At 37.5% G+C, this 16752-nt stretch overlaps 1 protein-coding gene across 2 annotated transcripts in view; it reads right to left on the reverse strand.

The window, feature by feature from the left end:
* Positions 1 to 16752, reverse strand: part of LOC141972819 (maltase-glucoamylase-like) — a 61672-nt gene that overhangs the window by 17901 nt on the left and 27019 nt on the right. For both annotated transcript variants that reach the window (XM_074930855.1, XM_074930856.1), the window contains exons 13-28: positions 16320 to 16404; positions 15346 to 15463; positions 14481 to 14652; positions 13413 to 13529; positions 12717 to 12871; positions 12076 to 12160; positions 10592 to 10648; positions 9855 to 9979; positions 9174 to 9262; positions 6907 to 6956; positions 5990 to 6160; positions 5218 to 5367; positions 3456 to 3668; positions 2698 to 2852; positions 1520 to 1688; positions 30 to 126 (exon numbers count right to left, since the gene is read on the reverse strand). In XM_074930855.1, the coding sequence (XP_074786956.1) occupies positions 30 to 126; positions 1520 to 1688; positions 2698 to 2852; positions 3456 to 3668; positions 5218 to 5367; positions 5990 to 6160; positions 6907 to 6956; positions 9174 to 9262; positions 9855 to 9979; positions 10592 to 10648; positions 12076 to 12160; positions 12717 to 12871; positions 13413 to 13529; positions 14481 to 14652; positions 15346 to 15463; positions 16320 to 16404 (2008 nt within the window). The remainder of the gene's footprint in view (positions 1 to 29; positions 127 to 1519; positions 1689 to 2697; positions 2853 to 3455; positions 3669 to 5217; positions 5368 to 5989; positions 6161 to 6906; positions 6957 to 9173; positions 9263 to 9854; positions 9980 to 10591; positions 10649 to 12075; positions 12161 to 12716; positions 12872 to 13412; positions 13530 to 14480; positions 14653 to 15345; positions 15464 to 16319; positions 16405 to 16752) is intronic.

A 16752-nucleotide genomic window follows, 5' to 3' on the forward strand; every position in this document is an offset into this window, starting at 1 on the left:
GAACTATTTTTTTTTTATTTTTTTTTTACCCATTGCATTGCTGTTAAGCAAGAGAACTCCATGGGCATTGCCATCTTCTTCAAGACCCATGTAGAACGGCTGGAAACCATATGAATTCAGCTTGTACTGAAAAAAAAAAAAAAAAAAAAAAAAAGAAGTATTTTCTATTGGAAAGACATTGTAAGCATTCCGTTATTTGCTTCTACAAAAATTATCCATTACAAATAACAAGGTTCATAAATGATCAGACACACAATGGTCAAGCGTGTAACAATGGATCTTGCATGTTGACCGCGCAATGTTGGCCACGAGGAATCATTTTCAGCTTCAAATTTTGAGGTCAATCTGTTTCCTAATGCCCAAGGCAGGAAGAGAAGAAAATTACTTTTTAAACTTCAAATATTGTTGATATAAAATCCCTTCTCTAGGAGAAAACTTCTTCTTTTCAAATACTTCCAGGTAGCTTTTACCAGCAGGGCAAGCCGGTGACTTTCTCTCATTTTTTATTTACTCAAAACATTTCAAAACTTCATATTATAGGTACTTATTATATTCATAATAAGGTACTGCTATTCCATGATTAATCCATGATTAATCGTGTTATGCAAAAACGAATACATGAATATGCTGATTTTTTTTTTTTTTTTTTTGACTCTGGAAGTCCTAATTCAATCCCAAAGTTGTAGAACTTTGCCTGGATCTGACCAAGGAGGACAAATCATAGAATCATAGAATGGTTTGGGTTGGAACGGGCTTTAGAGGTCATCAAGTCCCACCCCCCCTGCACTGAGCGGAGACATCTCCAGGTTGCTCAAAGCTCTGTCCAACCCAACCGTGAATCTTTCCAAGGATGGGGCATCTACCACCTCTCTGGGCAACCTGCTCCTTTCACAACACTCCTTATAGAGAAATGCTTTATATCCAGTCTGAATCTACCCTCTTTTAGCTTAAGACCATTCCTCTCGTCTTATTGCAGCAGACCCCACTAAAAAAATCTATCCCCATCTTTCTTATAAATCGCCTTTAAGTGTTGAAAGGCCACAATAAACCGTCTATCCTCCAGGCTGGAGAACTCCAGCGCTCTCGGCCTTTCCTCGCAGCACAGATCTTCCATCCTTCAGAGCATTTTTATGTCCTCTTCTGGCCCCGCTCCAGCAGGTCCGTGTCCTTCTGCTGTTGGTGCCCCCAGAGCTGGACCCAGCCCTGCAGGGGGGTCTCACCAGAGCGGAGCAGAGGGGGAGAATCCCCCTCCTCATGCTGCTGGCCACAATTCTCCTGGTGCAGCCCAGCACACGGGTGGCTTTCCGGGCTGTGAGTGCACGTTGCTGGCTCACGGCCCATTTTCCATCCACTAACACCCCCAAGTCCCTCTCCTTGGGGCTGCTCTCCATCCGTTCATCCCCCAGCCTGTACCCCCAGAGCCAGTCAGCACTGGCTAGTAGAAAGCAAAAAAGCAAAAATTCCCCAAAACAAAGCAAAACGAGGATTTAATTTTTTTTTTTTTTTTTTCCCCACTTACTCCAGGAGGTTGGTCCCTGGCGAACATCCCCCAGGTGTGCCAGTTCATGTCGCGTCGAAACATGGTGTGCTCGCTTTCGCCAAATCCATACAAATATTGGGACGCCAAGCGGGTAGAAATCTGGATGAACATGTCGCTGAAGGTGAAAGTCGGTATCTGAGAATCCCAGCTGAAAAGGAAGAAAATAGAACAAGATGGCAACAATTTCAGCGTCAGGCGTAGCTGGGGGTCACCCTTCTAAGGCCAACTCTTTTTCTGTAAAATACTCATTATTCACAAAATTTGGAATAAAATTATGGTTGTCAGGAAAGCATAAACAACATTAGGACTGGTTTTTAGAGGTTTTTTCTTAAGAAAGTAAACTTTTTTTAGAGTTTAATTTGGTGGGGTCGTGCAATTATGTTGAAACATTAGGTGTAAATCAACTTTTTTTCTGTTAAAAACTGAGTCACAATCTGATATTCTTCCAATGACTTCCATGGATGTGGAAGGCTGAATAAGGAATAATTTACTCTGGTTGGCAAAAAAAGGAACTCAACCTGCAATTAAATTTTGATTACTTTAAATAATGTCAGACTATTTTAAATCAAAGAACATTAGACAAAAAAATACCCCAAGGAAACACAAAAGTCCCTTCTTAAAACAACACTGTAGTCACCTAAAGGAAATATTAGAAAGTGTAGAAAATTTTTGTGTGTCCCAGATACTTGGGAGACGCACAAAAAATGGTGTTTGGAAACATCTACAAATTTTACTTGAGGATTTTTAGCAAAATCGAAGTATGAGGTGGCCGGGAAACACCTTCACCAGTTGGGGTTAAAACCAGCATCTCCTCCAGGTCACCTTCTCCATCCTTCCTCGGGGTTAATTTTCTCATGCACAGGTCAAGCGACCGCTGCTGGAGCAGAGTTTAGTATTTGAGTCATGTGGCCATTTTATGGGAGGGACACAAAATCTTGCCTCATGGCTTTTAGAACAGACCAGACAGTAAAATATTTTGTCAGGAAAAAAAGGGAAAAAAAGGTGAAGAGAAGGAAAGAGGAGGGGAAGGAACGATTAAATGAAAAATGAAAAGATAAAAAAAAAAAAAATTAAAAGAATAGAATTAACAGAATGAAATTAAAAATTAAAATTAGCAAAACGAAATTTTAAGATGAAATGGAATAAGCCTGGCTTACATCACCGTCCCTGTGCTTCTGCGTCGAACCCGGATGCCAAAGGGTTTGTTCTGAACCGTTACGTCATAAAGTCGACTCTCAGCTGTGCTCTCTGGGGTCTCAGGGAGGTTTAGTGCTACTGGCACCTCATATCGTTTATTTGCATAATCATAAATCTGTGTATGGAAAATTAATTCGTTTCAACGTCCACGGAAAATGCATAAATTAGCAAATTACGTTTTCAAGATTTCAGGATTCAAATAGTGAAATCACTTTCTTGCATTCCTATCGACTCTGAGTCTACAGAGTGGAAGACTCGGACACAAAGAGTTGTCCACTTGTTTCTTACCAATAAGAAATTTGAATTACTAAAATAGTTGAGTAAATTCGCCAAAATAAGCATTTTCTCTCTGTATGTGTTCTTTCTCAAATTCCTACAAAATATTTGGGTCAGGAAATAACGAGCCTTAAGGTTTTATTTTGGGCCAGGAATCACGTGTTTAATTATTGACATATATTGATTCACGTTTATTTTTACGCACTATAAATGCATTTCAGCTTTTTGGTTGAATTTCCAGCCAGTTTCAAGAGATTTTTCCCCAGGTTTTCTGTATCATAGAGGCTGATCCAAGACTAAGCAATGCAAACTACGTGGTTAAGAGAAACTTCTTTGGAAGACAAAGCATCATCCGTATAACACAAAATTGGACCAGAAGCGTTATTCCCAGAAACAACACCATTTTGACCAGTACAACAATACAAAAGAAATTCCGCGTTACCTTAAATTGCAACATATGGTTGTTGTGGTATTTCACCTCCAGGTGAAGGGTACTGATGGGTAACATTGATTTCTCGAAGGCTTTGAGGTGGCTCTTGTTGAGGGTGAGATTGGCCGTCACACCCGATGATGTGTATTTTACGTCGACGATGGAATAAGGGTTGTCGGAGCCGTTGTAATAGCAGTACGGAACGCTGACATTGGAGGCATCTTCCTGCGGGTGGAAACAGGAGGAGAGAATTGATTGCTTGCTGACATTTTTTTTTCGATTTAGCAGCAAAAATTCCCAAACTCTTCTTTTTACCAGCTAACTAGTTAATGTAGAATTCTGTTTAAAGCTTCAAGCTGTTGTTGAACAAGGAAGAAGCAGCACTGAACCCATCGATCTCTATGTTATTTTAGATATAATGAATAAGTTCAAGCCTACTCAGACCTGTCTGCATCATTAAAAGTGATGATGATGATTTAATATTCCCTCTGTCTATAACCTTCACGTCAATCCCACACACACACACAAAAAAAGGCCTTTAAGTCTCTCTGGTTTCCATTTTGGAAACCTTCGAGGGGATGTGCCCAGACTTTATTAGCAATGTCAGATGAGAGCTCGCCATCAGCTTTGACATTTCTTTACTCATAAAAATGATCTTTAAAATACCCTTTGGGAATTGTGGTTTATCTGTCGAATATCTCCTGATAGCGAGGTCAAAGTAACTTTTCCTTTTCTTCTGTAATCAAATATAAACAGTCAAATTATTCTCGAGCTAGATGTGCTCATGTTGGATATTGTGTTGTCTTCCCTCCTCTGAATAATTATAATTTTTTCCCGCCTATTTAAACTAGACCTGCTCATCTCATCTTTATTCCTAATGAATAGTTTTTCATCTTTTGCCACCAAATTCGAAGCCGCTCTTGACTTAAGAAAGGGGTTTGCATCTATCCAGTTCATAATTCAACCAGAATGTGCTGAAAAACCATTTCCAAATATCTTAAATTACAAAAATATTTCTAATAACACGACAAACTTGGGGAAATTTATCAACCCTATCAGCCCCTTGTTGTTTCAGGAGTCACGACCACGACTTCATCCCGAGACAACACGTCCAAGTTTTAAAAATGAAGATTTTGGGGAATGATAGACTGATGTCATTTGAAAAAGAATTCCGAAGGGCATTCCCCTCCGGGCGCAACGCTGGCATGTATTTACAGCCCTGTGATATCCAAAAATAGAAGTTATCCTGTAAAAAGCTTCAATATCAAGAATTACGACTTGGGTAAATCCGACAGACAGGGGCACCACCGGGTAAATTCACAGAAGGATGAACCCTGAGGCTCAAGAATTTCTTCTTATTCTCGATTCTGTAGGAATCAGGTTTATTTACATTTATTCTTTAATTATTATTTTTATTTACTTATTTTTTTTCCAATGAGTATAACTGTTAAATAAAGTAAAAAAAAAAACCCTTGCGGTTCCAGCAGAGACTTGCATGAAGATGATGATCTCAAGTCTATTCTACTTCTTATAACCCTATATATTATTCATTACCACGTTTCAAAAATTTTTTTCTATTTTTCGCATACTCCAGAAGACCTGAGGTTGTTGAAAATTATTCTAGTTTCAATAAACCACCTAATTTTACGTCTTTCTCTCTCAGACATAAGGTCAGATGCGACTCTTGTTGTAAAAACAAATATAAATTTACAGTTCTTTACAGGCTTCTTCCCAATTATTTTTATTTTTTTTTCCCCCACAAATTTTTTCTTACGCTCCAGACGCAGCCAAGCTGTTCACATTTTTCCTTGGAAGCGTTCAGGCCGGGATAACAATCATATTTTTCGTTGACGCTGGTTCCTGGTGTCCATCTTAACGAGTACGATTTTCCCAGCTCAAGCTGGAGTCCTTGTATGAGCGCAACCTGTAAATATCAAACAACAAAGCGCTGTTAAATTCTACCTCCCATCAATTTATATTTTTTTTTCAGAGCCTTAAAAAAAAATTGCCCTACACAGCATCTCGTGCCAAACCTCGCATATCTCCCGAAAGACCCTTATTTCTACAAATCCACGCGTCTGAAATTCCTGCACAGAAAATCTGAAAAAGATCCGATCCCACAAGTCCTGTAGAATCACACCAGGGGTGAAGATAAGTGCACAGCTCTTTACTTTTTTAAATTAAAATGCAAGTAGTTGAACAATTTAAATATTATTTACCCTCCTACAATATCAACGAAAATCCTAAAGCTGCTCTTCCCCTTATAAATTGAATGTACCCGCACAAATAAAGGCAGAAATAAGTTTTGTGTCACGTACAATGTCTGAGGGCAAAATGGAGACCCACCATCTTTAGTGTAATCGACATTATTAGTGTAATTAACATGATTATTAAGATAAATGACATAATCATAGGCTTTAGTAAAAAAAAAAATTGCGCATATTGTGGCATTTACCACAGTGCTGAGTACTCTCCTTTGCAAAATATAAAATACGGTTGGTGCAACTCCAGAGATTTTTCATTCCAGTTTTCCTAATATAATTTACCTTATCCGCAGGATTATAGGTGATATTATGAGAAGAATTTTGCACATCGTTGTTCTGCAGCACAGTGACCGCCACCGGTTCCTGGAGTAATCCCAATATTTTGATTTCTTCAAACATCAGGTTGTTTGGATCGGTGTAGTTGTTGTTTGTGACATTCATTTGTAGAACGTTCTGCGGAATAATGAAATAATTGCATCGAATTGGCAAAACTTCCCCCCATTTAAATTGAAAAGCAACAATTTATTTTTTTTTTCCTGTAAAACGTGGTTATGTGTATTATCTATGTTTCTGTATTATGTGCGTTATATTCCTGTGCATATAATACATTCATTTTTCTTGACATAGAAAAGCCAAACTCTGTTCAATTATATTTAATAATATTAGAAGAATCCAACCTCTCAAACTGTGCCGTGGTCGTCACGCACACCGATATAAAACTTTCTTATTGCCATAAAAAAAAATATTATGTGGTACTCTGCGTTCCAACATTTTCTGGCCTCACTCTTCACCTCACTCATTGTAGACATCGAGCTACGTTTTTTTCCAATATACAAAGATTCTTGTAAATTTTTCAAATTTTTGAGACTCACAAACAATCCATTCTATCCTAACTGCTGCTGCTGTCTTACAGTTTTTCTGCTCTATAAAATACTATAAACTTTATAAATTTTGTTGTTGTTGTTGTTCTATAAAGGGGTAGGAAATTAGGAATCTTCAGATAGTAAAATAATCAGAGAAAAAAAAAAAAAAAAGACAAATATCAGATTTCCATCTTGGTCAAGTGACACACTTTGAAACAGCACTTTTAAATATTTTAGGACTATGGGGAGGGGAAAAAAAAAAGAATATCCATAAAAAATAACAATGATTAAAATTCGAAATGAAAATCAGATCCTTTTAAAAAAATATATACTTACGTTGGAAACTTTAAAGTCGTAAGAAATGTAAGATTTGCTGTTAACAGTACCTAAAATGTGGAGAAAAAAAAATTACAGCTGCAGTGCAGAATGAGAGAGTGTTAAGAAAGGAAAGCTAGAAAGCCAAAAAAAAAAAAAAAAAAAAAAAAGCTAATTATTATTATTATCATTACAGTTACCTCCAAAAACTTCTCCACTGAGCAAGGCGGGACAATCTATAAAATCCTAATTATTTTTTGAAGAGGGAAAAATGAGTGTCGATATTTTACATTCTGCCAACGTTGTTGAATCAATGCAGGGTATTGCTATTTCTACATTTTCCCAATTTTTTTTTTTTTTTTAATAGTCTTTGTCAAGTTCAGAAGTTATCTATCAAGTCGTGATGTTATGGTGCCAGAAAGCCACCTAACCTGCCCACTTTTGCCCCATTTATTGTACATATTTCTGGTTTTTTTTTAATTTTATTTTATTGTTACTGTCCTTAGAGAAGTATTTCTCCATACTCCTGAAAGCCTTTCCTAGCTGTCTGTCACAATCCACTTTTTTTTTCCAATTTTTTTTCTCTTAGATGCAGAACTACAATCTCCAATCAAATCCATATATATTAACATCAAACCTGTGCCATTTCACCATCTACTTTTGATTTTATTTTAGCAATTTGACTTGATCTGTTCTCTAAGGTTGAGGAACTTCTAGTTTCTAACCTACGTTTTCTTTCAGTAGAGTTAATAAAGCTCAAATATTTTTCCCATTTTTTTTGGAAAACCGCGTTAAGTTTCCCATTCGCAGCAGCCTACGGAAATAACAGCATGTGAATTAGAGAAGATCAAGTCCACCTGAGATGCAGCAGCAGGAATATGCCATAAAATAAAGCCTTTTGCTCTTAACATCACAGATTCACAGAATCATCTAGGCTGGAAAGGACCTGGAAGATCATCTAGGCCAACCGTTACAGTTGGTTGCGAACAAAGAAATAAAATCTGTCAAATGAAAGCAACAATCATCATCACCACGTAATAATATAGCGATAATATAGTCGTAATAATAAAAAATAATCCCCCTTTAATACAAGCTTGAGTGTTTTTATAAAAGGTCTTCCCAAAATAATTTCAGATTAAATGTTTAAACTGCTTTCTGTCTTTTCTAGAAAATGCATCTTGAATGATCTTCAAAAGCACCTGAAGGATTTACGTATCCGGAGTTAATCTAGCTAAATCTAGTCAAAGTTAAATCTAATAAAAACGGATGCCTAAGTGAAGCCTCAGAAATACCCTAGAAAATTCAAGGTTCTTCATTTTCCAAAAATCCCTTCATCTCAAGATTAAAATAAAAAGTATTTTTGCTGGCAAGGGTCTTCCGTTGCCCTGGAATCCCCTCTGCCTTTCTTAGACACAGCTGTGCTCCGAAGGCATTCATTATCACAGTAAGAAAAAATAATTTAGCCTAAAATTCTTTTTTTTCCTTGGGTAGAATTAAGCTATGACCTTAGTTTTACACTAAGTGGTTTTCTTAAAACGGATGTAAATTATTTGATAGAAAAGCACTTAGGAGTTGAGTAATATCGATCCCGCCTCATCACAAGAGGTTGCACGGTTTTGGCCTGATTATTACGTGTGAAAAATAAATTTTCAGGCAGATATTAACGAAAAGGGAGGTTGGAAAGAACAACATTTGAGTTTTCAGGCAGATATTAACGAAAAGCGAGGTTGGAAACAACCGCACTTGAGTTCAGCTTACTCAAATTCACGCCTATGCTGTGGGAACCAAATGCCTTAACAAATCGTGGGTTAAATACCTCACTTTTTGAGTTAACACCATTTCTGCTGATTTCCCAAGGAATTTTACTCATTCCAAACCATTCAGTAAGTGTACGAGTTTTTCAACTTCAACTGAAGCTCCTTGTGTAATGTGGATTGTGTGTGTTCTTGTGCAAGTCATTTGGGTGCGTAAGAGAAAATACATCAATGGTGGCAGCATGGGGTAACAGTCGGCAAAATCTTAATGCATGTAAGAATATTGTGAAATCTGAAAAAGCACAAAAAAAACTCACAAAAATCAAGAAAATCACATTTTCCACTTGATGGTGAAAAAGTACTCATAGCTAGGTACGTAGTTTCATTTTTAAGATTTTTTTTTATTTATTTAAAATATTTAATTTTTTTTTTTAATAGACTTTTTCCATGAAACCAGCTCAATGATTCAAACCTGTGAGTATTAATATTTTGGTTGTCATCATTAATTCACTCCAACGGTCGATAAAGACTCACCTGTGGATTCTCCGTCATCCCAGAATAACTCCCCAACCGCTTCGTTATTATCATCCAGTGCAATGATCAGTCCCATGGGATTCTTACGGCTGTAAGAATAATAAATAATAAATGAAAAATAATAAGTTTTTAGATGTATAATAAATATCTAAGCAGTCTTCAATGTTCTTATTAAGAGTATAGTGTTCAGCAGGGCTTCTAAACCTTTGAGAACTGTCTTGAGTAACTCCCTGGCTGCCCAAGGTTTTTGTGTTCAATGATTTTCATGCAACAGAATAAAATCCATGGCAAAATTAGAAAAAAGTGACACGGAAAAAAAAACCCCAACGCCTTCTGGTTAATCGTTAACCACGTTTTGTCAGCAGCCGTGGCAGCGAGCGGTGACTGACGGTTAATTCCCAAATTAGCAAATGCTAAATATTACTAAATAATAATATAAATAGTGCTACAAATACTACTAATAATGTAATGTTGTCATGTAATGATAATAAAATAATGATAATAATGATGATTGTGATGGTGATTATGATGATAACAACAGTGATAATAATAACAACAATAGCAATAGTAATTATGTTACTTTTTTTTTTTTTTTCCCTGCAACCCGGTGGCCTTGAGTCCCTTCTCGAAATCACATTTCATATCAATTTAGTGGTGAAAACATTCATTCTGGCGATTTACCTTGCCACCGTTGTGGTGGCCGGCTGTTGGAAGGGGAAGACGTAACCTCCTCTTAGGTGAAGCCCCATTTTGTCCGCGGGAAGGTACATATCTGTCCACTGTTTCCTCAACCAGATATTTGCACCCTAATTAGCAGGGATGAAAAAGGAGGAGTAGGTTGAATTACTCGCTGCCGCCTTAAATCCTGAGTTTTAGCTTAATTCTGCCTTCTGCCTTACTTAGTCAAAGGTTTCAGCTCTGTGATGTCTTTATTGCTGCCGATGGTCACGAAAGTCAAACCAGCGCAGACCAGAACGCTGCAAAATGCTACGTACGAATAACTTAACTCTCGTTACGTTAATTCCATTTATTACATCCGATTATTTATTTAATAACCAACCCAGCCAGACCAAGTCCTGCTGGGATGTCTGAAGCCAACCCTGTCCCTTCTCCACCAACTCAAACCATCACCACAGCGGGGGGAAATTTATTTCCAGAAATTAAATTAGCAACAGCTAATGGCAAAACCCCTTGGTGCCTTCATAATATTTTATTATACTCTGCATTTTATAACATTATGTTGTGCATTAGCAACATTTTATTTCGCTTATATATATATATATATATATATATTATATATAAAGGTTTCGTTCATCCAGGTCCTCCTAAACCCTGAACTTGACCCCACACCTACGTGACCTTCTCACTTGGACATTTAGCAGCCCCCCCCCCCCCTCCCAGTTATCCCAGTTACTCACCGACTCATAATCGTACCAGACTGCATCAGGGATATACGCTTGGATGACGTTCACCCCCTGGAAGGGGAACCCAGAAATTATTTTCACGTTGAAGCTTAAGTTCATCCAACGTGGTGGCTTGACCTTGGGTGGCTGCCAGGTGCCCACCCAACCTCTCTATCACTTCCCCCCCCCCCTGCTTCAACTGGTCAGGGGAGAGAAAATAGAAAGAACAAAAAATTTCCAAAAATCATAATAAAGTCAACAATGAGAAAACTATCAATTTTTCTCCTTGGTTTTTGTTTTCTTTCACAGTTTCCCACGCAACGGCGCCCCCCCCAATAAAAGAGAAGATAATCCAAGTATCACCTCATCCAAGCTGAAAACAGAAACTCACTGTTTGTACCCCAAAATTACGATGCTGCAAGGAAACCCTCTCAGGGGGTATTCACAAGCATCATTAAATCTTAATTTTACTTTTTCCATGTTGGCGCTTTTCAGATATTTGCTGCATTTATTTCTGCTAAATAGCCGGTGTGACACGAGAATTTGTGAGTATTATGTACAAGATTTTGCAACAGAAAAAGCAACGATCCTTTTCTTTTTTTTTTTTTTTTTGGTCATAATGAATCACGGGTAAAGTGAAAACAAGCGAGAAATAAAGAAGCTGACTCTAAATGAAATGCAGAGGTCATGCAAGGAGGAGGTGAAGCAGAATTTTGAAAGGATCAGATTCCCAAAGGATGGGAAAACAGAAGTAATACAGCAATATAAAAATAATGGCAGAAAAAGGCAAGATTTACTATTTAGACAGTGATAGGAGTATGTTGTGGGCTCTCTCATGGAGAGCAGCAAATGAAGAAAAGAAAAAAAAAAAAAAACAAACAAAACAACAAACCACCCTGGATTTATGAAGAGACCAACAAGAATGTAATAAATATATTGAAAATGTAATTTTGAAGAGAAAATTGAGTTTTAAGGACAAAATTAAATTTAGGAAAAAAAATGATGAATTTAAGGAGAAAATTAAATTAGAGAAAATGGTATTGAATATGCATGAAAAAAAAGGGTATCATCAAAGTTTGTATTAAGACACATGTTTCCGCTGGGGATATATTAAAGCTAACGAAGGACGGGCTCTTTGGGGATGCTCTTTCCAGTCCTTGCCAGGAAATTTCAGGCGCAAAAAGAACCAGAGCAAATTTATTCGGTTCATCAAGGAAATGGAAGATCCTATTTTTCTTTTCTTTTTTTTTTTTTTCCCCCTAAGCTTAAAAAAAAGGAGGAAGAGTATGATTTCAGGGGAAATACATACGCCTTAAATAGGGGAACTCTGACTTTTAAGCTGAGTAACAGTATCGTCCAAAGATGGAATAAGATAGAAAACCTGGAAGTTTCAAACCGAGGGAATAAAAGAACGAGGGGAATAAAGCGTCAAGAAATTCAACTTGTTGGGGCAATTCCCCCTTGAATTCATCACACGGGATCAAAAAATTGTGACCTACTGGATCCAGCACGGGGGTAATGAGGAGCCCTGGACCCCACAAGAACTGTCTATCCACACTCCACGTCGCTTCCTCGGAATAAAACCTAAACAAAGAGGAAAGCAGCGGCATTAATTGCACTTACTCGTTAATAACGTGTCAACTCATATTATCATGAGCAATCGGAATGTTTCAACGTCTCGGTTGTCTAGAGAAGAGCGTCATATGGTGACGCCCCAAGAATATTTTTGATGGGGGAAATCTGAGGTTAAGGAAGTAAATTCACAGCTTATAATTTTTGTATGTATTAATTATGCATAGGAATAAGTGTGTCTGGGGGTGTCTGGTCTTCGTATAGTTCTATTCAAGAGTTTCAAGACAATACAGAGAATAAAGATGAGAAATTTAAAAATTTCAAATATATTTATCCCGAAAGAGAATAATTGCATCAGCTGTCAGTGACATTTTGACACTGACGTAACGACGTGCGTGCGGAAACTACAGATGGGTTCTGATCGCCCTCCCCATGCCTCCAAAATGCTGTTTTGTGGACGTAGACGTCTGTGGGTGCGACGATGGGCAGGATCCTTCACAGGCAAATCCCCAACAGTGTTCGACCTGCCTGAATCCTTTTGTCCTAGTGTTGGGAAAGTCGAACTTACTCGTGGAGAAGCGGCCGCATCACCGTGTCTCCTTGGGTATGGGCTTTGTAAAAAAGTGTGTACAGGTAGGGCAGCAACGTATAGCGGATATTCAAGTAGTGCTTTGAGGAATTCACTAAAACTGAATCGGGTCCGAAGGCAGCTGGATCTTGGGGCTGAAAGTAAAAAATACATTATTATTATTATTATTATTATTATTATTATTATTATTATTATTATTATTGGTGGTTGTTATTATTGTTACTATTCTTTTTACTATTGTTGTTGCTGCCACCGTTATTGCTATTGCTGTTACTATTATTGTTACTATTACTACTACTACTACTATTATTCTTACTGTTGCACCGAGCGTTCAGGATGCGGCTGAGGGGTGCAGTCAGAAATCAGGGTGGCAGGTCAGACAGCAGCAAGCGCTTGCACCTCATTGTAGCCACCACCAAAAGGGACCAAATCGGGTGTCAGATGATGATTTCAGAAAATGAAATTATGCCAAATCCACCCTCTCGTGCCCACAAATAACCCTGCGCTAAACCTTCTGGAGGGAGGATTTCCCAAAGCACAAGGCTGTACCAGTTTCCAACCAGATTGGCAATTTAATGGTCGGTGTCAGAAATTTAACGATCAGAACTGAATTTAATTCTCAGAATGGAAACGTGTAGCGCAAAACAAGTTTTCGTGGCGGGGTGTACCACTCACTATGCATTTTTCAGTGTTGTGATTCCTGGAAAACGGGTAAAACGCTCCCACTTGCATCCACCGTCTGCAAAGTTCTTCTGTGACGTTTTCGAAGAAACCACAAATATCTGCTCCGATCTTAAAATAAAAAACCGTTTACATTGCATTGTGCCTCCAACATCTACTCAAAAACCCTCCATGGACTGAGTTGCAGAGATTATTTTTTTTTTTCAATTTATCCTTAATTGCTAACCAGGGTAATAGAATCATTCAACATTTCTACGGAGAGTCTTCCAAATCTCTCATTTCTACCTAAATTTGTATTTTCCTCTGGTTGAACCACAGAATTTCTGGTTTCCAAGACGGTTTTTTTGTAGCAGAAGTAGCCAGGTAAGTGCAGATCTTTCCAGTAACATCAGATTTCTGCCATTAATTTTACAGCCTGCCATCTACACATTTAATAATAAATCAAATATAGGTAGTACAGAAAATTAAATTGTCTACAAGCTAACACTGCTCATTGGTCTCTCTCACGGGGATTTATCTTCTTGTTTGGTGCTAACATCCAAACATCAGCAAAATAGCCGAAAAGTCACAGAAATTCAAATCCTGAAAAGGAAAACGGGCATTTCATTAATAAGTGGGTGTTCCTATTGCGTTTTTAATGAGCTTCACATCAGTCACTAATGAATGACAAATAGAGAAGCATCAGGGGGCTGGAAACATATAAAACAATATATTTGATAGCCATATAGGCACAAATTCAATAAACAACAGAAGGAAATGGCCTAAAGATTAAATATTCTTGGGGAAAAAATTGTTTAAACCAGAATTCTAAAGGGTTTAATCTACAGAGGGATTAAAATTTATTAAAGGGGATTAATTTATTATATTATGTGACCAGTGTATTATTATCTTTTATTTTCTATTAGTTTATGTAATTTATTCCTACACATTTTTCTAATTTTTTTTTTTTTGGTGTATGTATTTATTTATATAATTTTAAATTATTTTTCAGATGGGCTTATACATCTTGATCAGGGATACACGCTGATTTGGCAAAGGTGCCATACATGACTGTTTTCATACATAAGGGATTCCGAAGAGGCCAAATTCCAGCATTCCGGGTATCGCCCATTTTATGTGGTCCCACGACGCCGTGTTATCCCCCAGCCAGTGTCCTGAGTACTTTCCCGATCCTGCAAAAGTAGACCTCGAAAGCAGGAAGCTTCGTTTTCCAGGAAACAAAGTTTCGATGGCTCTGAAAGTTAACAAAAAAAAAAAAAAAAAAATTGGAATTAGGGGGGAGGAAAAAAAAAAAAAAGTTGTGGAGACAACGATATTTGTAATAAGGAAAGTTTCTATTCATGGTCATTTATTCATTCACAATGATAAATAAGCTAAGAACACAGACTGACTTAAGTTTAACCAGATGTCTATTAACTAAATTAATAAAATATATTAAGATTAATTATATATTAAGATTATATATATCAAGAAAATTATATTTATATATACTATTATATATATTTTAATATAATTATAATTAAGATATATATGTTAAGGTAATCTATATTAAGATTAATATATATTTATCTTAATATATATATTAATCTTAATAAATCTATTAATTTAGTTAATAGACGTTTTGCCTGCCAACCTGTGGCACATTTAAACTCCAAATAATAAAGCTCAGGCCTCCTTTCAGCTTCCTCTACTGACAGCGGCATCGCTGAAATCCAACACCAGGACTTTGAATTTTGATTCAGAATTCAACTGGAATTTTTTTTAAAAATGCCATTTTGAATGACTAGGTTCAGCCCGTTGTGGGAAGACTGGTCGCTCGTATTGATCCCCAGATCAGGTTCTCTGGGGAACGAAATGGCTCTAAATAGAGGCCATATGCTCTACGCTGCGTAGTTTTTTCGTAAAAAAACGAAGAAGGATTCCTCACCGTTGTGTGGAGAGGATCATGGAGTATCCATAAAGGTTGTGAACATCGTATTGCTGCCCCCACTTCTGCACCGCATCCATACAGACCGTCTTGGAATACAAGAGTCTATCGACAACATCTGCAGGGAAAGCGTTTGGAAGTGCACTTAAATTATTTTTTGGAAAAAAAAAAAAAAGTTTAATCGATTAATTAAGGCAAAAAAAAAAAGCGCCAAACAAAAAAAACAATATTTCTATTCTTTTCCTTCATGCACAATCATGACGTTTTGTCCCTCTTCTCGCTTTGGCATTTGCATCAACACCAGGTGCTCAGTGCTCACCCGTGTCGTACGATGTTACCACGGGTTTCCAGGCTTGTTCATCTCCGCTTTAACAAAGAACACCTCTGTCTTCAAAATTCCCGTATCTCGCAGCAATTAGTGTAGAAATAGCAAAATAACTCCCTGGCTGCCGCTAAAACACGTGCAAACGCGGCTTTGCAAGCAGGGCGGGATTTAGTAGCCTGATGCTACGTTCATTTTTCAATTTAATAAGCTTAAATCCAGCTTCAGGATGGATTTTGTGCGCCGGGAAGGACTCACCCAAAAACTAACCCCCAAATTCCTGAATGATTTGATCTGACCGTGCACCGGCAACAATCAAATTTCTGACTTAATAAAGAATTTTAATTCGCCTCTAAAACTGTTGGCATGACAAGAAAATGAACACCACTGTTAGATCAAATTAAGAGAGTGGCAACACTCAGTGATCATTTGGAGTAAAATCAGACAAAATCAGATGGTTTTTTCCAATGTGCTAAACAAACCGCATCATTGATCTGGCTGTAGGCATATTTCAGTCAATAATAATGATTGAAAAACCCGTAGTAAAAATCCCCTCGCATGCTCTTAGCTGATGGGACGGTAACTCCCAAACATTTTGGGTTTCTTCTGTTTGTTTTTTTTTTTTCTCCACGGCGAAAGACAACGGACTTACGGGGCGTGAAAGGAGGATAGTTCAAGTTGTTCTGCTCACAGCCTTTGCTTGAGCCTTGAACAAAGTTGGCTACTTCATTCATATCCTGAAAAAAAACGCCACAAATCAGAATTTCAGATGGCAGCTACAACGTTTATCCATAACAGCAATATTTCTTGGGTTTTCAGCCAAATATACCATTACAAACCCACTTGCAGCCACTATGACTTGGGGGCAAAAGAAACATCTAAAGAAGCTGCCAAATTCCTCATCCAGCAACCGGGACAGAGATTTATAAAATAAGCAAAGAAAAAAAAAAAAAATAAAATCTTTTTGAACATCCGAAAGTGGTGATGGTGGTACTCCCCCCAAAGTGGAGAAATCCAGAATTATCCCAAATCCTGCGTTATAAACAAAGGTTGTTTGTTCCGTCCTGAGAGATGTGACTTGATTG

Source organism: Athene noctua, chromosome 36, assembly GCF_965140245.1.
Source record: "Athene noctua chromosome 36, bAthNoc1.hap1.1, whole genome shotgun sequence".
Lineage (NCBI taxonomy): Eukaryota > Metazoa > Chordata > Aves > Strigiformes > Strigidae > Athene > Athene noctua.